The sequence below is a fragment of the Berghia stephanieae genome, chromosome 6 (genome assembly GCF_034508935.2).
Source record: "Berghia stephanieae isolate SIO BIC M18660-M18661 chromosome 6, UCSD_Bste_1.3, whole genome shotgun sequence".
In the NCBI taxonomy this organism is placed as follows: Eukaryota; Metazoa; Mollusca; class Gastropoda; order Nudibranchia; family Aeolidiidae; genus Berghia; species Berghia stephanieae.
The window spans coordinates 2,363,718-2,388,717 of record NC_088365.1 but is presented as its reverse complement, the minus strand read 5'-3'; the positions used below and the strand labels follow the sequence as shown (position 1 = coordinate 2,388,717).

The window sequence follows — 25,000 nt, the reverse complement described above, 5'->3', positions numbered from 1 at the left end:
AAATAACCCTCATCTTGGTAAACAAAAAAAAAAACAAACTCTCAAACCTGGGAGTTTGAGAGGTCTTTAAAACGTGTTGTTTATATTATAAATGCATGGATGGAGAAGACTCCGTGCCTTTTGTGCGTTAGAGTGGGTAATTTATACTAGATATACGTTAAGGGATGGAGAAGAATATTTTCTTTTTTACGCTGTAAAGCGTATTATCTTTAAAATAAGGAGTGTGAACGTAGAAGACCCCGTGCCTTTTAACTCTTTCCTTACCGATCATTTTCAGTATTTTCCCAAAATGGCAGTTTTACTTTGCAGAAAAATTGATTTTTTGAATTCAAACAAGCTCTCTACAAAAACAACTTTATGTTCTTATTAATTAAACAAGGATCATTCCTCAAAGTTTGTGATGCACAAACTTTATCTGAATAAGAAACATGTATATTGTGTGGTAACAAATGTGACGATTTTGCTGCAGGTGGTAAGGAGAGGGTTAAACTGCAAACCCTGTTGTCCATAGTATAGATAGTTCGAAGATGACGTCACTCAGGTCTTTGTTGATGTTTTTTGCCCTCCGCGTTTATTAGTAATGCTCACTGAACTGTATTAACCTGACTATAAACGTTCATGGATACACACAGTTTTGTGTGTTGGTCCGTTATACTTCTGGATGGCAATGTTATGAGCTTCTTAGCCAAGCGCATACTATCTATAGATAGACTATAAACGTTCATGGATGCACACAGAATAAATAGCATGCGCTTGGCTAAGAAGCTCATAACATTGCCATCCGGAAGTATAACGGACCAACACACAAAACTGTGTGCATCCATGAACGTTTATAGTCAGGTTAACACAGTTTAGTGAGCAGTACTCCTAAACGCGGATGGCAAAAAACAATAACAAAGACCTGAGTGACGTCATCTTCGAACTATCTATAGATAGTATGCGCTTGGCTTAGAAGCTCATAACATTGCCATCCGGAAGTATAACGGACCAACACACAAAAACTGTATGTATCCATGAACGTTTTTAGTCGGGTTAATAAGGTTCAGTGAGCATTACTCATAAACGCGGATGGCAAAAAACATCAACAAAGACCTAAGTGACGTCATCTTTGAACTATCTATTGAGAGTTCGAAGATGACGTCAATTAGGTCTTTGTTAATGTACGCGTTTATTAGTAATGCTCACTGAACTGTATTAACAAGACTATAAACGTTCACAATTTTGTGTGTTGGTCCGTTATACTTCCGGATGGCAATATTGTGAACTCCTTGGCCAAGCCCGTTCTATCAAAAGGAGTAGGGATGGAGAAAATCTTTGCTTTTACGCTGTAACGCGTATTATCTTTAAAATAAGGAGTGTGAACGGAGCAGACCCCGTGCCTTTTTAACTGCAAACCTTTTGTTCATTGCATAGGCATATGGATGGAGAAGAATCTATCTATGCCTTTATTTTCGTTGTAAAGCTTATTATTTAAAATATTGAACTTTAAAAATAAATGGAGCTTTTATATAGCGCAATATCCACTAAATGTGCTCAAAGCGCTTTACAAGGGGTCCCTGGTCAACAGCAACATTTAACGTGTAGGACGGGACAATTTTTCGGACAAAGACAACGCTGTTAAAGGCCAGGTACTTATTTTACACCTGAGTACGGTGAGATAATGTGAATAAAGAGTCTTTTCTAAGGACTCAACTATGCGCCGAGCGAGGCTCGAACCCAGGACCTTCCGATCCGAAAGCGAGTGTCATACCACAAGACCACAATAGACACTGAGAAAAATGTTATGGACAATACAGAAGCTGTATACGTGTTTTTAAATAGTACTAAGGAACGGATGGAAAATAGAATGTGCCTTTAAAGCAGTAAAGCGTTTTATTTATTATATAGATAGAACGATGTTGACATCCCTCAGGTCTTTGTTATTGATTTTTATGCCATCCATTTTATGAATAATTTTCACTAAACTGCATTAACCAGACTATAAATGTTGAAGGTTACAAACACATAGTTAGGTGTGTTGGTCCGTTACATTCCGGGTGGCAATGTTGTGAGTTTCTTAGCCAAGCGTACAATTATAATAAGGAGTTTGGATAGTGAAGAATAGTTTTTTTATGATATTTTACGAGTAGGGAGAAGAATCGATGTCATTTATTGTTTATTATGTAGGAATATGGATGGAGGAGGGTCTGTGCGTAGCTATCGTTATGTTATAGATAGTTCGAAGATGACGTCACTCAGGTCTTTGTTATTGTTTTTTGCCATCCGCGTTTTTGAGTAAATGCTCACTGAACTGTTTTAACCCGACTATAAACGTTCATGGATACACACAGTTTTGTGTGTTGGTCCGTTATACTTCCGGATGGCAATGTTATGAGCTTCTTAGCCAAGCGCATACTATCTATAGATAGTTCGAAGATGACGTCACTCAGGTCTTTGTTATTGTTTTTTGCCATCCGCGTTTATGAGTAAATGCTCACTGAACTGTTTTAACCCGACTATAAACGTTCATGGATACACACAGTTTTGTGTGTTGGTCCGTTATACTTCCGGATGGCAATGTTATGAGCTTCTTAGCCAAGCGCATACTATCTATATCACCTTTCCATGTGCTCGAGGTCATTGGTCACATTGGAATATGTGCTCAAAATGATCCACATAATGATAAGTGTTCACAGTTCGAGAAATATCCAACATCACAATTTGTCACTTTGCTCAGCGGAACCCACTGGTATGTTTTCAACTTTCATAAATACACCTTTCCGTGTTTACATTTATGGCCCATCGTCTCAAAACGGTATTATGTCGGAACGAACCACATGCTTAAAAGCCAAATTTAATGTTAAACTGGTCAAAAATATAAATTGTTGGCATTAGCACCCTAAAATATGGTTGCCATTCTCCTGAATAAATCTTATAAATCCAACAAAAGTCTGATATTACTGGCTATAAATTCAATTTTCAACATCTGTACGAACCCGACTTAATACCGCATTGAGGCGAAGGGTCACATTTATTGAGAAATGCCCAATCGTTGTACAGCAATAAATCATGTGATCGATGATTAGGTTGGACGAAAACATGAACATAGATCGCTCCCATTTAAAACATTTCGTGTTTACTTCACAGAATGTCCCGACGAGTATATCCTGTATAGAAAGAAATGTTACGCTTTTATACACAAGAATGTTACGTACAGCGAGGCTCATGATTATTGCCGAAGGACAGTTCAGGGAAGTGTCGTTTTACCACGAAACAATAAGGAAAATAGAGTAGTATATTTGCTAAGAGAGTAAGTTTTACAGAACTTGGTGTGTGCAGTGCTGTTATTACTATCATCATCATCATCATCATCATCATCATCATCATCATCATCATCATCATCATCTTTATTATTATTATCATTATTATTATTTTATTATTATTATCATTATCATCATTATTATTATCATTATTATCAATGTTATTATTATTATTATCAATGTTATTATTATTATTATCAATATTATTATTATCAATATTATTTATCATTATTATTATTATTATTATTATTATTATTATTATTATTATTATTATTATTATTATTATTATTATTATTATTATATTATATATATATATATATATATATATATATATATATATACTAGTAAAAAGCCCGAAATTTCGCGGGGAAAGAACTATTTTCATAAGATATTGCCTGAATCATTTCTTGATTAGCTTGATTACGATTAGATGCACATTTTAATCGATGTGCTTGCCGCTGCCATGCTTTATTCGGCATGATTTTACTTTATCAGTCAGTAGATATCAATATCAATAAGTCGCAAGTCTTTACCACGCTTTACTTGGGAGTGCTTTGCACTACCTTCAATACTTCACAAATTAAGATGGCGGCCGAGAATCAAAACAATGGTCAAATTAGGAAATTTCAAACTTTCACAAATCTATCAAAGCTTGTTCTAGAGTTTTTAAAATGCTTCTATGTGATAACAAATTGAATAAAAACGCTGACAAAAGATCAGCAGTGAAAATACAAATTGAAAGAATACTGGGGATGTAGGAGCTTTCGGAATGTCTCCTCTTTACTTAACTCATGTGAGGTCAAATGAAAATCTGAAGCAGACGCGAAAAAATATCAAGTCCCGAATCTGTCTACTTTTGGTTTGTTCGGGTTAGAAGCTAGACAGGACACATTGACAGTTTGCCAACAACGTTTAACTAAATATTTGCCAGGGCAATAATTATCACATCGATGGCATAAATACGACAGTAATATCAGCAGTAATATTATTTGATGTTGTTAATCGGTGAAACGTGTTTACAATTTCAGTAAATCCGAATACCTTCATGTGATCAAGTGAATAATATCAGTATGAATGCCACGATTTGCTGAAAAATGCCAATCTGACAGTTCCTAGCAAAACACCCCCCCCCCCCCCCCCCCCCCCTCCTCGCTCAGGAATTTCTGTACTTGATGGACACCCCCCACCCCCTTTTTTTCCCCCACGCAATCACATTCCAAAACACACACACACACACACACACACAAACATGTATAGATAGTTCGAAGTTGACGTCACTCAAGTCTTTGCTATTGTTTTTCGCCATCCGCGTTTATGAGTAATTCTCACTAAGCTGTATTAACCTGACTATAAACGATCATGGTTGCACACAGTTTTGTGTGTTGGTCCGTTATACTTCCGGATGGCAATGTTGTGAACTTCTTAGCCAAGCGCATACTATCTATACACCACACACAACACACACACACACGCACACACACAAACATATACGCAATGAGAAGGCACTACTACATAACAACACGGATCTATCACCGCTAAATCAACAACACAACGGAAGTAAGGACTCTACTGGACAGATAGAGTTGAGGGTGTGGCCATAAGTTAAACCTGGGTATTATCCACTCGAAACCATCACATTGAAAGCATCAAAGGGGCAATAATAATACTTGATGTCATTAATAGATGAAAACTGTTGAAAATTTAGTGTAGGTCTGAAATCCTTTAAGTAAATAAGTGAATATATTTTTTCGAATGCAACGATTTACTTAAAAACGCCAACCTGACAACTGTTTACAATGTAGAAATTGGTTGATTTTGAGAGTGTTAGTGTCGTCGGTAATTTTTTTATGATATCTGTTTGACTTAACGAGCTTTCAAACTGACTTTAAATTATAAAAGGAAATCAAGTTATCTGTTTATCTATCTGTAAAAAATACATTTCTAATTTTCAAATCTTTCATTAGAGTTGTGCGCCGTACAATTTTTTTATTGACTCAAATAAGCACAATGTTCTCCACAAGGCTATATTTTTTTCAGAAAGGATATATTTAGTCCGTTCCGCAACCCGTTGACGTGGATATCGTCACAATCTTCTGATCCACCGGTTACAGTACCATACTTTTGGATTTTTCTTCTTTACGGTATATAAAAAACGAGGGGTCTTGGATGAGTGAACATTTTGATGTTTTACAATACGATATTATACACAGTGAATTCTGCTGTGATTACGGTCACTTAACTCGCCCACAGGCTTGACCAGGGGTTTACTTTTCAAGAGAATAATGTGCACTACTCACTAAAATTGCTATCCTGGGTTCAAAATGGCACAGCAAATTGTACACTTTGTACACACCTGACATAAACATTTGTTAACAGTTTAATAGTTGAAAGTCAGAGGCATAACTTCCTGATGTGATTTCTACATTCATAAAAGTGATAAAAGAAATATAGATTAAACATGCAAATTTGTCAAAGTGAGGAAAATCTACACGTTTTTCTCCAGAGAGGCGGTATTCTTTTTCATGGCATGCGGCACATAACAATATGGCTCATAACCAAGATTTCAGAGTGGAGAGATTAAATTAATTTTATTTTCTAAAATGCCACTTAGTTTCATAAAAGAGTTGATAAAAAAGCCCCCATAAATCCTGCGACCTTGATCCCCTACCAGCACAGCTGTTGGCCAGCTCGATCGATACATTATTACCATCCATTACATCAATCATAAATAAATACATCCATACTGACTGGCGAAGTACCATCGTGCTTTAAAAGTACCCTCGTCAAACCACTTCTGAAGAAACCATCACTGGACCACAATATATTAAACAATTATCGTCCTGTATCAAATTTACCTTTTTTGTCAAAACGTCAGAAGGTAGTACTGACACAATTAACATCTCATCTTAAGAACAACAGTTTGGAACAACCCTTTCAGTCAGCCTACAAACATCAACACAGTACTGAAACGGCGCTTCTTAAAATCTTACATGACTTGTTATGTAATACTGATGCTAACATTATCAATGTATTATCCTTTTAAATCTTTCAGCTGCCTTTGACACCATTGACCATGACATTTTGTTAAGAAGACTAGAAAATACGTTCGGCATAAAAAGAATTGCCCTTAAATGGTTTACATCATATTAACAGGATCGATGGCAGACTGTCGTGGTGAATGGTGTTCAGTCAGAACAAGTTTTACTAAACTTTGGAATACCACAAGGCTCTGTTCTTGGCCCTGCCCTTTTTACTGTATATATGCAGCCCCTTTCTAGTGTGATATCCAGACTCAATCTGAGTTATCATTTTTATGCAGATGATACGCAAATATACGATTCAGCGCCCCTTAGTAATTTACAGTTCTTAATACAACGAATTACGAGCTGTTTTAATGAGATTAAATCTTGGATGTACCATAATAAGTTAAAATTAAATGATAGTAAAACTGAGATTTTAATGTGTGGAAGGCCGAGTATCCTTAAACAGGCAAATAAATCACCTATTACTCTCGGAAATAGTACAATAGAATTTTCAAATAAAGCAAAAAACCTTGGCGTCATCATTGATAAAGATCTTTCCATGACAAACCACGTGAATAATACCATGCAATCTATGTACATAGAAAGGAAAAAAATAAGCAAAATTCGTAATTTAATACCGATGCAAATAGCAGAACTTTTAATTAATTCCCTTGTTTTATCTAAATTGGACTATTGTAACTCCCTTTGGGCGAATTTAGCTAAAGACAAAATGAGCAAACTTCAGGTTCCCCGAACCTAAACGATCGACAACGACGAGGAAGAAAACCGGAATCTGCAACGTCTGACGACAGATCCTGGATTTCTTCCCTGCCGTTTTTCGATCGTTTCGTTTCGGGGAACGTAATACGCATCAACAGTCGTAACGTCACATCCCTCGTAATGACGCATGGTAACTTAGTAACTGGCTCTAAACTATCGGAGCAATGGCGGACGCCCTTATGAAATATTTCTCCGACGAGCATAAAAGCGTATCCGGAGGGAAAAAAAAACATTATAAATCTGATCATGTTTTGACTTTTACACATCCTGATTACAAGACATATGAAAAGTTCTAGCCAGCATGAAGAATAAAAAGTACAGATTTTCTTTGTTTAGAACCACGATGTCCGCCGTTGCTGGGTGACGTGGCATCAGACTATTGAATCCAATTCCTTTCACTTGCTTATACCGTAGCGAGGCAAGGTGTCAGATTTTATATAATCTGATTTGGGATAATGAGAAGAACTTGACATTGATTGTCTGCAGGAAAAATGTACACATTTGGATTGGGCTTCGTAAAGCAGGCAAAGACGGAAAATGGGTATCGGATGACGACAAAAAATACAAATGGACTGGGTGGAAAAAAGGTATATTTTGCTTCTCTCTCTCCTCTCTCTTCTCTCTCTCTCTCTCTCTCTCTCTCTCTCTCTCTCTCTCTCTCTCTCGCTCTCTCTCTCTCTCTCTCGCTCTCTCTCTCACACACACACTCCCTCTCCCTCTCTCTCCCCACCTCTCTTTCGCACATACATATATACACACATACACTCTCGCCCCCCTCTCTTTCTTTTTTTCATTCTCTCTCTCCCTATCTATCAATCTCTCTCTCTTTCTTTCTTTCTATTCCTCGCTCTCTTTCTCTCTCTCTCTCTCTCTCTCTCTCTCTCTCTCTCTCTCTCTCTCTCTCTCTCTCTCTCTCTACCTAAATATCCACCTACACCTATCTATCTATTAAATCTATCTATCTATTTATCTAATCTATCTATCGATTTATCTAATCTATCTATCTATCTATCTATATCTATCTATCTATCTAATCTATTTATACTAATCTATCTATCTATCTATCTATCTATTATCTATCTATCTTTCTATCTATCTATTTCTATCTAATCTATCTATCTATCTATCTATCTATCTATCTATCTATCTATCTATTTATCTAATCTATCTATCTATCTATCTATCTATCCATCCATCTATCTAATCTATCTATCTATCCATCTATCTATCTATCTATCCATCCATCTATCCATCCATCTATCTAATCTATCTTTTTATCTTCTCCAGGTGTCATATCGTAGAGGTTGACTTTCAATGCCCGGCTTCCCTTGTCTGTCTCCTCTTTTTTCACCGGATTCCTTCAGTGATGTGCTCAAAGCGCTTTACAAGGGGTCCCTGGTCAACAGCAACATTTAACATGTAGGACGGGACATGACGCCTGTTAGGCGATATTACACTTTTTCGGACAAAGACAACGCTGTTAATGGCTAGGTACTCATTATACACCTGAGTACGGTGAGAGAATGTGAGTAAAGGGCCTTTTCCAAGGACTCAACTATGCGCCGAGCGCGAGGCTCGAACCCAGGACCTTCCGATCCGAAATCGAGTGTCATACCACTAGACCACATAGCCGCATTCCGGAGTACAGTTTAAAATCAATATTTTCAACAACAAAAAAATCCCTATTCTTAATGCAGGGCATCCACTCAAAGACGATGCATTTGCCGCAATGAAAGAAACCCGAAAATGGACTGGCGTTCCTGCCGATTGGAAAGCTTCCTTTGTGTGTGCTACACGTCATAGCAGTAAGTTCATATCGTGCCGGGGACTCAGTAATCCTCCTCATCCTCCTCCTCCTCATCATCATTATATATATATATATATATATATATATATATATATATATATATATATATATATATATATATATATATATATATATATATATATATATATATATATATATATATATATATATATATAATCGTGTTTGATACAAATATGATAACTATTGCCGCCTCTATCTTACCACCTTGCCGCCTCTATCTTGCCGCCTCTATCTTACCATCTTGTCGCCTCTATCTTGCCACCTTGTCGCCTCTATCTTGCCACCTTGCCACCTCTATCTTGCCACCTTGCCGCCTCTATCGTAATATCTTGCCATCTCGATCTTATCATCTTGCCATCTCGATCTTATCCTCTTGCCATCTCTATCTTATCATCTTGGTACCTTGCCGCCTCTAACTTGCCACCTTGCCTCTATCTTGCCGCCTCTATCTTGCCACCTCTATCTTACCACCTTGCCGCCTCTATCTTGCCGCCTCTATCTTACCATCTTGTCGCCTCTATCTTGCCCTCTATCTACTGCTCGAAATGTAGCAATGGAGCAAATTATTATTTTAAGGACTGACTCCAACATTGTGTTAAATATTAAAATGATATATATATTAGTTTGTCATAATAATATAGGTGAAAATGTGTGTACATGAGAGAGAGAGGAGAGAGAGAGAGAGAGAGAGAGAGAGAAGGAGAGAGAGAGAGAGAGGAGAGAGAGGAAGAGTGTGTGTGTGTGTTGTGAAGGAGAAGCAGGAAGAGTAGTGGTAGTAAGAGAAGTGGGAAGATGAAGATTGTAGATCATAATCTTATTTATTTATTTAAAATTTAAAAAAAAATGTATATATATATATTTACCTATCAATTAATTAATTTTTATTTTCTCTATCGATTATTTGATCTATGTATTGATTTATTCATTTTTACCTTTATTTGAAGAGAAATCACGGGGATGAAAACCACAAAAATGACTGTGACTGCGACCCGGAGGATGTGGATCTTGGAAACCTTTTCTCATTATAAATCAATCCATCTCTGGATATTATAAAAATATTGGTATACGAATAAAAGGATTTAAAACATTTTAAAATGGTTATTGAATTGGAGGGTTAAGGCGAGTTACCTCCCTTTTTATTTTTTCTGTTTTGTATATTATTTATTTAGCTTTTTAAAAAATTGTTTTGTTTTAAAATTTGTGTTTTACAATTATTTTTTTTTTCTTTTCTTTTCTTGTTTTTTTGGTTGTTTTTGTTTTTCTATTGTTTTGATTGTTTTTTGTCGTTGCTTTTTTAGGTTTTGTTTTAAACTTTGTTTTCTTCGAATAGTTTTTGAAGTCTCAAGCACAGGATTCCACTAAGCGGAACACACTCAAATGCTTACTTATGTATTCAAATCAAATTAACAATATGTATAACAGAGATGGTTTACAAGAAAAAAACACCCGAACATTTGACTGCTTCCCTCCCACTGAAATTGAAATGACCAAAACGTGGTTTCTTCTTTTTTCTTCTTCTTCTTCTCCGATAAGGGAAAGGACAAAACTAGGTAATCTCATTCCAACACAAAGACAGAAAGTTTGTTTTTAAGGGGCGGTTTGGGTCTTTTCTAAAAAAAAAGGTAATTATCTATATTGGGCGGTTTTATTCATTCTGTATATTGTCATTATACGTTAAAAAACAACACTGATGGTGAAAATTTTAAATTATCTGTGTTGATACCCATTTTGCAACCTAATTTGGGGGTCTGACATGAAAAAATATAACAATCTTGTGGCAAACGTTCCACAAAATCTAATGAAGGAATGACCTTCATATTCTTCCATCTTATCAATATTGTACCATAGTGTGTCAACATAGAGATTTTAAGGCTTTAGCTTATGAAATTTTTATTAGAACATTACAAAGTTGAGAATCAAAATGTTATGACAAAATTGATGTTAAAAATTCAGTATTAGGATTATAATTCAAAATTCACAAATCTTATCAGAAAAATCTCTCTATGATATGGCGACATAATTCATTATCTCTTTGATAATTGTGGAAATTTTCAGACAATTTAGGTCATATCATCGCCAATAAAAGGAAGTAATTAGGATAGTAAAAAGTTTTAAAATTACAATTAAATTATCCAAGAAAAAGGAAGACAAAGGGGAATTGGTTCAAATAAGGAACAGATGTAGATTCCAAGAGCACACTATCAGTGTACTTAGTTTGAGGTCACCTAAATGTCTCATCCTGACAAGCACAGTTCCTCACAAAGAGGAACATACTCATATGTCTTTAATTGAGTTTCTATGTAGTGCAAAATCCACTAAACGTGCTCAAAGCACTTTAAAAGGGGTCCCTGGGCAACAGCAACATTTAACATATAGGACGGAACATGATGCCTGTTAGGCGTTATTACAATTTTTTCGGACAGAGAAAACGCTATTAACGGCCAGGTACTCATTTTACACCTGAGTATGGTGAGAGAATGTGAATAAAGAAGAGCCTTCTCCAAGGACTCAACTATGCGCAGAGAGATGATTTACAAGGAAAAAAATATCATCTCCCAAAACTAACTATACATTTGACTGTTACCCTCTCAGCTAGGACTCCGGCCAGGATCAGGACAAAACCTGAGTAATCTCATTCCAAGACAAAGACAGAAAGCATGTTGGAAAACAAATATAAGGGGATAGAAGATACAGTTTGTAACCCCCCTCCCCTCACTGCCCACTGTGGGAGGTCAGGAACCCCATCCCAAAACTCTAACTAAAAGTCGTGTGACTGTCTCCCTCCCAGCCAGAGCCAGGAAAAAAACCAAATAATCTCATTCCAAGACTAAGACAGAAAGCAAGTTGGAAAACAGATACAAATAGGGATATAGAATAAATAGTAAATGACCTCCCTGCCCACAATGGGAAGTCAGAACCTCGCCCATAATTTTTAAAAAGAAAGAAAGTAAAAAAAATATTTTAAAAATACAGAACAAATAATTGTGAACGTAAGTAAACTGTTTATTATTATGACTCAAATATCAGTTTGGAATAAATATCAACATTCGAATACTGTTTTGTTTTTTAAATATCAAATGTTGGCGCCGCCTCAAATCAATATAATGCCCAATGTAAATTTAAAGATGCAATGATCATATACATTAAATAGAAGTTTATTCTTGGATATAATAAAAAAAAAAAAAAAACACACAACCCAAATCTTTCATTTAATTTTCAAGTACCTATAACCCTATCCAACTAATACCAGTTGAGGCAGTGGGTCATGATGGAATGTGACCACAAGTAAGATTCTGCAAACAATCATTTTTTTGCCAGTTTTAAATGCATATTTTATATTAGAACAGCAATCTCGCTCTAAATATATATAAATATAACCTAACATTTGTTCATCTAAGAAGAGAGCATTTTTTAAATTTATGGACTAAATTAAGAAAAGTTTTTCAACTTAAAAAAACAAAACTTCATATTTCTAGTAATTTCTCCATGGATTTGTCGAAGCATTTCGTCACAATGAATGATGTACTTAGTTATTTGTCACATTATGATGAGTAGAGGCAGGGGGGAAATTAATTATGGACCATACAAACAAAAGAAAAATATTTCTGGCAATTCATTCATGGATTTGTCGAAGTGTTTCATCACAACAAAGGCATATAAGATCAATGTGTTGTGGAATGTATCTCATGCAATGTTTGTCATGCAGTAAACTCTCTCGAGGTCATATGCATGGAACAAATTTCGATTTTCAATGAGGGTGAACTTGAGAGTTAATACATTATGATGGGTTCAGGTAAGATGACACAATCCCCCCCCCCCCAAGTACTTCAACGTAATTCCTCTGGCCACTTTGATGAAAGCTGCAACAAGTCTATCATCTGCATCTGGATAACTTCAGATAACACCTTCAAGTTCACATTCATTTTGATCATAAGCCTAAGAGCAACACAGCGTTAAGTTGCTTGCACATCTAGAATTGGATATAGACGAAAGTCAGTGACAGATTATATGTTAATAGTGACATATCAAATGTCATTCTAAATTTGACGCTAAAACAAATAAATCTGAAACTGGTGCCGTCGCTTGCATGTTATGAGTGTAATGTAAAGTGTATATAAATACCAGGTGTGTTCCTCATTATTGTCATTCACCAAACAATAAACCCTGTCAAAACATAGCAGAAGTGTATACACCAAACAAAAATAAAAGGAGAGTATAAAACGGGGTAACTGTAAAAGCATTTGTATAATGAAACCGATTACTTATCGCATTAGAAAAAAAAAATATTATGGCAGCACTTTAACATATCTGACTACATATTTGTACAATGGGTGTATCCATATTCAACAATAAAGCTTGTTTTGTTTTGTTTTTAAGGGTTTTACGGCGCTTGCAACACATTAAGGTCATATCAGCGCCAGTAAAAAGGAAGAAAATGGGATAGTCAAAAGTTCTAGAATTACAATCAAAGCACCCAAGAAAAGGTAAGACAAAGGGGAATTTGTTCAAATAGGAAACAGATGTAGATTCCAAGAGCACACTATCAAAGTACTTAGTTTGAGATCACCTAAAAGTCTCATCCACACACAAGCCCAGGTCCCAACTAAGAAGAGGGATACACTCAAATGTTTAAAAATCATATATAATATTTAAACAAAACAATACAGTGCATAACAGGGAGATGATTTACAAGGAAAAAAATATCATCTCCCAAAATTCTAACTTTACATACACTTGACTGTTTTTCTCCCAGCTAGGGTATCCAGTCAGGTTCAGGACAAAACCAAGTAATCTCATTCCAAGACAAATACAGAAAGCATGTTGGAAAACAGACATTGGGGGATAGAAGACACAGAATAAAGCTTGAATCACATTTAAGTCAACAAAATGAACACGATCACAAATTAACAAATTAAGCTGAGACTTACATTTTCACCGTAATGAATGTGACAAATCACAATTCAAGTTAACAACATGACTATATTCACCAAATAACCAAACGAGCCAAGGGCAATTTAATTCACATCTCAATGTGACAAATCAACAATCAAATCAAAAATACACTCCAGTATGGGTTTCCTCCAACTCATTCGAATGTCCCAACTATTTTCCTTACTATTCTATGTTATCATTCCATTCTTTCCTAGAAGACAGTTTCCTAGAACTAATTTCACCCAGCAAACGTAAAAAAAATGAATTAATTAATTTAATGGGTATTCGATGCTATCTATTGTTGAGATTTATTTCATTCAATGATTGACATTTTGTCTTTTTTCCGTGTATACAAATGGAAGAAGCACCATATTATAATCTCAGAGAAAGATGAAAAAAACCCCTGCGAAAAATAAATAAGGACGATAATACTAACCCACCAACCAATTAAAACCACCCCCATCCCCAATTCTTAAAGCACGAGAAGAATATAATGGGCTCTTATAGAAATACTGGAATTGCTACATCCAAGGCCACCGAGCGTAAGATTTACTGGAACATATTTCGAACAAAAATTAGACCAGATCGTTTTACAAGCTATTTAAAACTGGCCATTTTGTTATTGATTGGGTTGGCCTTGACTTTCCCAGATTCGACCATCTCCTTGACCCCTGGCAGGGCTTCAAACCTCTTGCAATATTCCTGAAACTTGGGGAAGTCATCCAAAATGGTGGGGTCCAAGATCTTGTGCTGGTCCAACATCTCGTAGAGATGGAAGTCACAAACGGTCACCTGAAGTTATAGGAGGCAAAATTTAATATCTATTCAAAATGACATAACAGGTACTTACTGGAATATCAAAGTAGAGAGAAAATATATTTAAAAGCCAATTCATCATATGTGTGGCTTTGTGATCTTGCATTACGACACCAGGCCTCTAACCTGTAGGTCCCTAGTTCGTGTACAACCCCTCGCCACTCTTACTAAGATGAGCACATTGCAGAATGCCTTAATTTGCAAATGTCATGTCTGATGCCCCCTACACAATAATACTACCGATAAATTGTTTACTGACCCCAGAGTACACAATAATACTACCGATATCTCAGGTCATTGACCCGAAGTATATAATAATGCAACGGTCACTGACCCTCTTAAAATATTGTATTGAATGACCATATAGAACACAACGAAATAGACCAGCACCACTTCCGTGGCTTTCTATGAAAGTTTGTCTGTGGCAAGCACAGTATTTCCGTGGCTGTCGCGGAAGTTCCTGGACACTTGGCAGCTCTGCAAAGGGTACCAAACAATTATTTATTCTTTTAAAATAAGAATAAGCTCTGCAGGTTTTATGGCTATGGTAGACTACTTTTTAAGCTAAGGAAGCCAAGATTAACCCTGAATACAAAGACTTTTTTGCCCAAAGAACAATATACATTCATGACATAAACAAACCTTAGGTCCAACGAAAAATAGCTTGTCCCCAAGAAAGTCATTGAAGGTAGATATCATGGCCTTGGCAGTCTTGATGTAAGACTCTTTCTCCTCATTAAACTGTGGGATAAAAGATTTAAATCAATTAGCCATATAAACACGAACAGGAGAAATATTCCAGTCACTTATTAGTTAAACAGAAATATTAATTAAAAAGGCCAGAAAAAAAGTTTTAAAAAAATATAATATTTATATATACTCTGAGCTACTCAAGGAAAGAGTTGATCCCCTTTGTTAATAGCTAATTGACTTCAGTTATCAATTAATTAGTTATTTGTTAAGTCCATTGGTTAAAATATTAGTTCTATTTATAAAATATCAGAGTGGCATGCCCAGAGATAGATGCACTTTTTGTTCACTATACGACAATGCCCATCTGTACGATTATGTTATTGTAACTATATTTGTATATAATGAATTCCTTTTCTTTAAGACAGGTTCTCTCTAAAATTCACTGACCGCTATCGGGTTGAGTGATTCCATTGTAATATTTAGTTGCCCCTCCGAAACACAAGTTATCATCAAGTGAGAGAAAAAGATGGAAGAATTATAAATAACAGAGAAATTAAGATAATATAAGAAAGAATAATTACCAGCGTCTGATTATACCAATCACTGAAAACTTTATTGAAAAGCCTTCTAACTTTGCCTCGAAATGTTGAGTTTTTTTTTCTAGGGCAAAACTGATTCAACCACAGTCTGAGAATTAATCCCCCCCCCCCCCCCCCCCCCCTCTCTCTCTCTCTCTCTCTCTCTCTATATATATATATATATATATAAATAATATATAATATATATCTTTGTATACTTTACTAATCCCTCAGAGGGAAATCATTTTCAAGTGACAACAACCACTATTGGTTGCTCTATGAACAGTCTGGGTATCAAGGCCACACAGCACAGCTTGTGGAACTCAAAGCCGACATCTTATTTTTTTTTTGTAAACAAGCAAAGGGTGTAATGTGTAATGTAATTGAAGATCTTAATCTGCTGCTTGTGGCAATCAAGACTTTTCAGGGACAATATTTTGTCAATGTCAAACTCCAACTGGGATCTCATACATGCAATTCATTCTTTTACAAAAAAAAAAATCACAGATTTCTGCGGATCGGAGGAAAACCATCAGCAATGGACAGTGCAAGTCCATACCTTGTCACCTGGTCCATAACACAATCTGACAAATCCATTTCTAAGATCCATCACAACTTCTAAAGCCATGTCACAATCAGCTTTCTCTTTTACGGTCTCTCCGTCTGAAAGAAAGCAAAAAAATAATTTAAAAACATATGTTATAGCAACCAACTTTTCAAAAAAACTAAAATGGGTAACATTAACGCTCACTTACAGCCATGACTCAAAATGGCAGTTCAGTACGTTTGGACAATTATAGAGAGATTGAGATTGCTAAACATTAAAGCTTATTTCAAATACTCTCTAATTGTTCCTTTAATTCACCGGTCAAAAAATATTATTATTTTAGATTATTAATCCCCAATTTACTCGCTTTGGACAACAACGGTGTTTCCTGTAGACATCATTTGCTTGTTTGATGGAATATCTATATATTCCTTCTTGGAGTGTTCAGGAGATGGCATCTACCGATGTCACGTGGGAGGGTGTCATTATCTTCTTTTTCTTAATTATACTATTTGTTTGTTTTTGTTTTTAAGGGTTTTATGGCGCTTGCAACACATTAAGGTCATATCAGCGCCAGTAAAAAGGAAGAAAATGGGATAGTAAAAAGTTCTAAAACTACAATTAAAGCACAAAAGAAAAGGTAAGACAAAGGGGAATTGGTTCAAATAGGCAACAGATGTAGATTCCAAGAGCACACCGCCAAAGTACTTAAGTTTGAGATCACCTAAAAGTCTCATCCAGACACAAGCACAGGTCCCAACTAAAAGGAATACACTCAAATGTTTACCAATCATATAATATAATATGTAAACTAAACATAATACAATGCATAACAGAGAGATGATTTACAAGGAAAAAAATATCATCTCCGAAAACTATAACTATACATTCGACTGTTTCCCTCCCAGCCAAGGAACTCCGGCAAGGATCAGGACAAAACTATGAAATCTCATTCCAAGATAAGGACAGGAAACAATTGGAAAATGGGTATGGGGGATAGAAGACACAGTATGTACCTCCCTGCCCACTATGGGAGGTCAGGATCCCCACCCAGTTAATTATACTAAATGCCCCGCATAATTAGAAACATAAGCTTTTAGTTTCCATACTGAGGACGTTATTCATTCTCCAAAACAAAGCATTAAACTTAATCTGGATTTAATATTTTTGACTAGAATTTTAAATTCAGCATCTGAACTACCATTTTATACGGCTTTGAGGTTGTTTTTAAATGTTTTTTTTTTCAGTGCCAGTAAAAATGAAGAAAATTCATAATTTACGTTTAAAAAAAATTAGAGAAAATGTAAAACAAAGGGGACTTGGTTCAAATAGGGGACAGAAGTAGATACCATGATCACACTACTTAGTTTGAGATTGCCATCAAGTCTTGTCAAGACAACAGCACATGATCCCACTAAGAGGAACACACTCAAATGTTTACAAAATATGTTTAAAACAAAAATATAACTAACGGTACACAGCAGAGATGTTTTATAAGGGAAAAACAAAAATCATCTACCAAAACTAACATTATACATTTGACTCCTTCCCTCCCAGCCGAGGACTCCTGCAAGGGTCAGGACAGAACCAAGAATTTCCTTTCCAAGACAAAGACAGAAAGCAACTAAAAAATAAAACATATAGGGGAATAAAAGACACAGCAAGTGACTTCCTGCCCACCATGGAAGGTCAAAAGACACTGCAGAGTGGGTCACAAAATCGATACCCTTTCAGTCTACCTATTTCAAAGAACGACCACAATCTTCTAAAATTTGGCATTGGCGGCTCAATGTTTTTATTTTTTTTTATTGTTTGTTGCTTTAGGTCTCTTCCAACACAATTGAGGTTATATGAGAGACCGCTGAAACAAAAAAACAAGCAATCTAACAAAAATAGTACAAATGTAAATCAAAATCATAACCTAAAGATATCATAAGCTAAATTATAAATAACCAAGAACAAACAGACAGAAGATTTACAGAAAAAAAATATATCCCCTGTCAAAAATACAATCACAAACCAAAGAAGCAGGATAGGCTAGTAAAGAGAAGAAGAAACGACATCATTATCGGATCGTACACCCATGCGAACATCATAGGTATATGATTCAAGGGTGATGCTCCCATCCAACCACCCGCAAAAAGACTTTCTTTGGCGGCTCAATGAACGCGTGTCTTTTTGTAATAAAATTCATGAAGCATTGGTGGCCATGATCAGTGACTGATTAAGAGCTATGAAACTCTGGGGCCAATGTAATAGCCTTGGGTAAGACACGTTACATACTCAGGTGTGAATAAGTACCCAACTGAAGGTTGTAACAGATATTGTAAGAGTGCTGGTATTTGTCGTCGATCATCACCCTTGCTTATTGTAATATTTTATCTTTCTATGACAAGACGACTTCTAAAAACATAACAAGAAGAAAGAAGAGTGGTCGAGAGAGAAATAATGGTGAGGGAGAGAGAGAGAGACAGGGAATAAAAGAGAGAGATGGAGAAATAGATAGATAGATAGAGAGAGAGAGAGAGAGAGAGAGAGAGAGAGAGAGAGAGAGAGAGAGAGAGAGAGAGAGAGAGAGAGAGAGAGAGAGAGTTATGAATTAATTTTCTATTTTTTCCCAATCACTACCCAAGATATATTCATCCAAGTACACCACTGGCCTTATATGCCACCCTGTCTAGGCTGACGTCATAAAAATGCGAGTGTCACCAAAATTCATCAACTTAGCACAGGTGTCAAAATTTGACACAAGACAAGATGGTGATTTTTTCATTGATCTACCATGGAGCCACCTGAGTGACACTGCAAGAACAATGGAACATTTCAAAGAATATCCCAAAATCCCGGAATTCTGCAGATCCGCAGAAGATTATCGTCACTGATCTAGACAATAATGCTGCACACAAGATAAAACCATCGAAAACTATCAACGGCGACTCCGTCATTAACCAACAAAACCATAAACAATAGGCATTATCACCACATACACAAGAGTAGCAGACCAAATATTGGACCTCAGAGGTCTCAAAGGAAGAAAATCGGGAAACAGAAATCTTCTATCAAATTTGGCGACACATTGGTAACACACATTTATAAACTCACAATTTTTTTAAATTAAAATTGAGCATTGTGAATCCATTGGAACATGCAATATATATGTTCATATTAATTTATTATTTTCCAACAATCTGCCGGCAATCAGATAATATCACAGAAAGTTCCAACATTTCGGTGTCTCAACCAGTATACAAGTAATAAGCTTGTCAGTACATGAACCATGGCTATAACACTAAAATAAATTATAACCATAGGCAGACACTAAGAACTTGATCTAGACATCAAAGTGTGCATTCTTCACTCACCCAGCTTGTGCTTTCTGCCCAGATATCTAAATATGGCATTGGTGTTTGTGATCTTCACCTCATCATCCATGTAGTAAGGCAGCTGCAATAGAGACATAGTGATATATACATATATATGTACTTCTTATGACTATACTGATTACATGCAAATGTATAACCAATATTTTCGTTTGAGACAAAGTCCATGTCCACACCATCATCATGGCTTATCCCACCTGGACGTGGCCTCCGCAACTGCCAACCAAAACACGCTTCTGTCCTGCGCCAGTCTTCCACATCCAGTCACTGGCTTATTCATCTATTCCCTGATGTCTTGTGACCATCTTCTTTTTGGTCTCTTCTCCCTCTTTTACCCTCCACAATGCTCTCTGGGAATCTTTTTCAAGAGTGTGTCGTGTTTCTTGTTATGTCCACATACTTAAAAATATTCTTGCCAAAATTTTTGTTATCATTTAAATTGAAACTTTTGTTATTAACACATTGATGATGAGTCTGAAATATATGTCCGACAGGCTAATTTATGCTTGCAGACTTGTCGGGCGTTATATCAACAGTATTACAATTTACAAAATGTCTAATATAGTGTCAAGGAAGGACCATAGCTGTTTCTTATCCCAAGTGAAGTCATTAAATAGCTGAAGCTGCTCTTAGTTTAGCTGGGGATTGGTATTGGTATATATGTCTTGGAAATCAGATATTTGCCATCCAAATTACAAAATTGTCCTAAAAGTTATGGTTAATTTTTAACATGATCTGATGGATGTATTTCATATCATCTTAAATGATTAAAGCAGGTTCAAGTTCTAATAAATCTCATTTGTGTTTTCACAAAGAGTTATATTTCTGCCAAGTATACCAAGCAGTTAAAACGGTTTATGTTTGCCAAAAATTGAGTTATTGGACATGGAAAGTACAGTTACAATTATTTCACATCTCGTTCATTATGCAACAAAAACTCTCTCACGGTTTTCCCAATGTCAGATACAAGTGTGAAAAAGTTTAAGTAATATAATACATAAAAATGTTATTTATTCCAAAGCTTTTTCTGCCTTCTGGAAGCTTTTAGAGATTCAAATAAGGTTTATACTGAGGACATCTTTAACTCACTGAATCCTAGAGATTTTTGCTACTTTTCAAAATTGGAAAAAAAATTATTAAAAATGAGCATGTACATACATAGTTTTATCCAACTATCATAAACATGTAAAAACTAAAAACATTAGCTTTGATATAATTTGTCTCAGAAAAATGTAATAAATAGGCATGGGGTAAATGTAACCTGGGTAAACTACGGATATAGTCAGTGTTAGGGTTGAGTGAGTTAAAAAGCTCTGGTCTATTGTTTAAATGTAAAGATTGTAACAAGGCTATATTATATCAACGTCACAAATCAAAGCTCCAATATGGCACTTATGGCACAGGTCTCAATGGTTTATATAGTATTGGAGTTCATTATTGCACATTACTGATGGCCTAAATTGAAAGCCTGTTGATATTTGTTAAATTTTGATGAAAAATGTGAATAAAACAGCATGTTTATATAAATCTTATATACTTGGCAAATTGGATTTTTAGTAAAGTAGACAAGTCATGAGTAAGGCACTTGCTTGATACTGAAGGGGCCACAAAAATGATAATTACAAAAAAAAAAAACGTTTCTGCCAAGTTTCGGTTTTCAGATTTTAAAAGTTTTATTCATTGTACAGCAATGTCGTCTCGCCAGTCAATAAATTTGTAATTTTATGAATCCTCTATCATTTCTCTTTCAGTTGATATAAGTGACACTTGCGGATTTATTGTGTATGTTAAACAGATATAAAAGAAAATAACAATGTATCATTACCTTTGATCATTACTGTATGTGATAACAAGCATCAAACCATTATTTCAACACCAAAATGTCAAATATAATATCCCATTTACCATTGCTCTTTTTAGAATTAAAAGAGGCTTGAAACAGATAAACAAAAAGTTGGAAGTGTGTGAGTTTATGAGGAAGGTGGATGTGACTACATACAACGATGATCAAAACGCCATCCTGATTACAGTTACATGTATACTAGCAAACTATTTTTGGGTAGGACGGAGAGCAGACATCTATTCCAAAAAAAAATAAATAAAAAAATAAAAATTGAGCTTTTATATAGCGCAATATCCACTAAATGTGCTCAAAGCACTTTACAAGGGGTCCCTGCTCAACAGAAACATTTAACATTTAGGACGAGACATGACGTCCATTAGGCTATGTTACAATTTTTTTTGACAGAAACAATGCTGTTTACAGCCAAGTACTCATTTCACACCTGAGTACGGTGAGAGAATGTGAGTAAAGAGCCTTCTCCAAGGACTAAACTATGCACCGAGCGAGGCTTGAACCCAGGACCTTCCGATCTGAAAGTGAGTGTCATACCATTAGACCACATAGCCGCACAAATTTAATTTATACATTTCTAATTTCTTACTATATTTAATTTATAAATTCTGTAGGGGACATCAATAACTGGTCTACAATGTGTTTCAAATTTCTATTAGGATATTTTTTTCTAGGTCAAAGCACAATCATAAATAATAAGAAAAATCAAATGACAAAACTCTATCCCACCTCTCCTAAATAAGCATTCATGCTTTTGAGTTAAACATTCTATAGGCAAATTTATATTTTAATAAGGAAAAGAGAAAAAATAGTGCTTACATAGATTTTAATCATCGCAATTACTTACATTTGGGAAGGAGAGACCAAGAGTAAATTTGACATCAAACCAATCATCTTTGTTGTATTCTGGGCCTGAAAAAAAAAAGTTTTTGTCCATGAAAGCAATCCAGAATAACTGTTAAAACACAACCAAAGTATAGATAGTTCGAAGATGACATCACTCAGGCCTTTGTTATTGTTTTTGCCATCCGCGTTTGTGAGTTGTTCTCACTAAACTGTATTAACCAGACTATAAAAGTTCATGGTTACACAGAGTTTGTGTGTTGGTCCGTTTACTTCCGGATGGCAATGTTGTGAACTCCTTGGCCAAGCGCATTTTATCTATAGAAACATACATGAATTGAACCTACAGTGCAACCTCTGGATAACGACAACGCCTAGATAGCGACATTGACCTCTGGTCCCAATTTTATTTTTGCTATATGTTATATTATTAGTAATAAAAACCACAAAAGAGCGACATACATTTGAGTAAAACCCCTGTTGAGTTGAGCGACATTGTTTTAACAATAATCATCAGTTGATACCCGATCATCATCATGTCCTACTCTTAACCAATAAAAAGCTCTTTTTTTCAACCAAAGAAATCATTTTGGCACTGACCAATCAGAACACATGTTTACTAAATTGCATGAAATCAGTGATTGTTCATATGGAACCACAGCAAAATAAGTTTATCAATGGATGGAACTCCCAAGTATTGGAGTTCATAGACTGCACATTACTGATGGCCTAAATTGAAAGCCTGTTGATATTTGTCTAATTTTGATGAAAAATGCTAACAAAAAAACAACCCAGGCACTTCTGTCCAAGAAAAAGAAAGTTGCATTGATATAAGGAGTAGAAGAGTTTACTTGAGGACAAACCAGATGTCCATAAGTTGGTAGTAAAAAAAAAGAGCTTTTATATTGCGCAACATCCACGAAACGCGGTCAAAGCGCTTTACAAGGGGTCCTTGGCCAATAGCAACACTTGACATGAAGGACGAGACATGACGCCTGTTAGGCAATTTTACCATTTTTTTTTTGGACAAAGACAACGCTGTTAACGGCCAGGTACTCATTTTAAACCTGATTATGGTGACAGAATATGAGTAAAGAGTCTTTTCCTAGGACTCAACAATGCGTCGAGTGAGGCTCGAACCCAGGACCTTCCGATCCGAAAGCAAGTGTCATACCACTAGACCACAAAGCCGCATATATATATATATATATACATATATATATATATATATATATTATATATAAACATATAGTATATATAATAAACTACAAGGGAACTGCATGTGAGCCTTCATGTATGCATGTGTGTGTGTGAGAGCGAGAGAGAGAGAGAGAGAGAGAGAGAGAGAGAGGAGAGAGAGAGAGAGAGAGAGAGAGAGAGAGAGAGAGGAGCAACCGTTTGTATTTATTATCTCAGTTCTCTAGGTGTCACAGTAACGATGGTGTTATACTTGATGTTATACATTCTTTCTTCCTTGATGTCCAAGATGCTTACCATCTCCACATTTGTAACGGAAATCTTCAAAGTCCTCTCCAGCATATGCAAGAAGAAATCTTAGGGGCTGAGCCAACTGTCGATAGAGAATCAAAAATTTATATCATAAAATAATAAATCATTTGTACCAGTTTTACAGTCTTTATCAAGCAAAAAACAAAACAAAATAAAACACGAATAATCAATGCATCTTTTATTCCATTCATCGTTCAGTTGGTTGTTTGGTTCGTAAAAATACGTTAATTCTTGTTTATTTTTTGGACTAATTTTAAATATAATTTTAAAGTAAAATTATTCGAAACATATACATTTGTTAAATCAAATGCGGAGAATGAGAGTCAAGAAAACTGATAATTGTTACAAATTCCAAGTCACTTGAAGTTCTTTGCATTCTGAAACTCACACTGTTGAAGGCCTTTATAAATGAATAAATGGACACAAACTTCCACAACAGCAGAGAAAATGATGTAAGGTTTGGGAGGCCTTCCGAAAGCTCCTACATTCCTACATCCCCCAGATTCTTGTTTTTTATAATGTTCTTAGTAGGAGGTTTGGGAGGGGGGAAACTTTTTTTTTTAAGTCTCCCCCCTCCCAAACCCCCTGCCCCTACTATCTAGAACATTATAAAAATAGTTTCCCCCCTCCCAAATCTCCTACTAGAACAAGAATACTGGGGATGTAGGAGTAGGAGCTTTCGGAAGACCTCCCGTAGGTTTGATAACCCAAATTGTTTGGACCGTCATTATTATGGGCTTATGGGCTCGTTGTAATGGACATATGCACTCCCAAACCAAATGTTGTCCATTACATAACATACAACAATGTTCGGTTATCAGACCAGCACGTCGGTTTTTCCTCTCATGTTGTTATATAATCAAGTATACAAGTGTAGAGCAGCAAAAAAAGACGTCAGAACTTAGTTGCACCAAACA

The 25,000-nt window shown here is 35.7% G+C and overlaps 2 protein-coding genes across 3 annotated transcripts in view; one reads left to right on the top strand and one right to left on the bottom strand.

The window, feature by feature from the left end:
- Positions 1 to 10,583, top strand: part of LOC144975597 (snaclec coagulation factor IX/factor X-binding protein subunit A-like) — a 14,418-nt gene extending 3,835 nt beyond the window's left edge. Inside the window, exons 2-5 of the mRNA XM_078919760.1 lie at positions 3,127 to 3,289; positions 7,589 to 7,689; positions 8,800 to 8,907; positions 9,875 to 10,583. Coding sequence (XP_078775886.1) covers positions 3,127 to 3,289; positions 7,589 to 7,689; positions 8,800 to 8,907; positions 9,875 to 9,891 — 389 coding nt within the window. The 3' untranslated portion in view covers positions 9,892 to 10,583. The remainder of the gene's footprint in view (positions 1 to 3,126; positions 3,290 to 7,588; positions 7,690 to 8,799; positions 8,908 to 9,874) is intronic.
- A 1,329-nt stretch (positions 10,584 to 11,912) lies between these two features.
- LOC144975964 (glutathione S-transferase Mu 4-like) overlaps positions 11,913 to 25,000 on the bottom strand; it is a 13,643-nt gene continuing 555 nt past the window's right edge. Inside the window, exons 2-8 of one of the 2 annotated variants that reach the window (XR_013646006.1) lie at positions 24,069 to 24,144; positions 22,579 to 22,643; positions 19,859 to 19,940; positions 16,509 to 16,612; positions 15,321 to 15,419; positions 13,803 to 14,654; positions 11,913 to 13,470 (exon numbers count right to left, since the gene is read on the bottom strand). Coding sequence is in view for 1 of the 2 variants with exons in the window: in XM_078920205.1 (XP_078776331.1) it covers positions 14,460 to 14,654; positions 15,321 to 15,419; positions 16,509 to 16,612; positions 19,859 to 19,940; positions 22,579 to 22,643; positions 24,069 to 24,144 (621 nt within the window). In the remaining variant the exon portion in view is untranslated. Of the gene's footprint in view, positions 14,655 to 15,320; positions 15,420 to 16,508; positions 16,613 to 19,858; positions 19,941 to 22,578; positions 22,644 to 24,068; positions 24,145 to 25,000 lie in introns of both variants that reach the window. The other variant, XM_078920205.1, reaches the window with a different exon arrangement.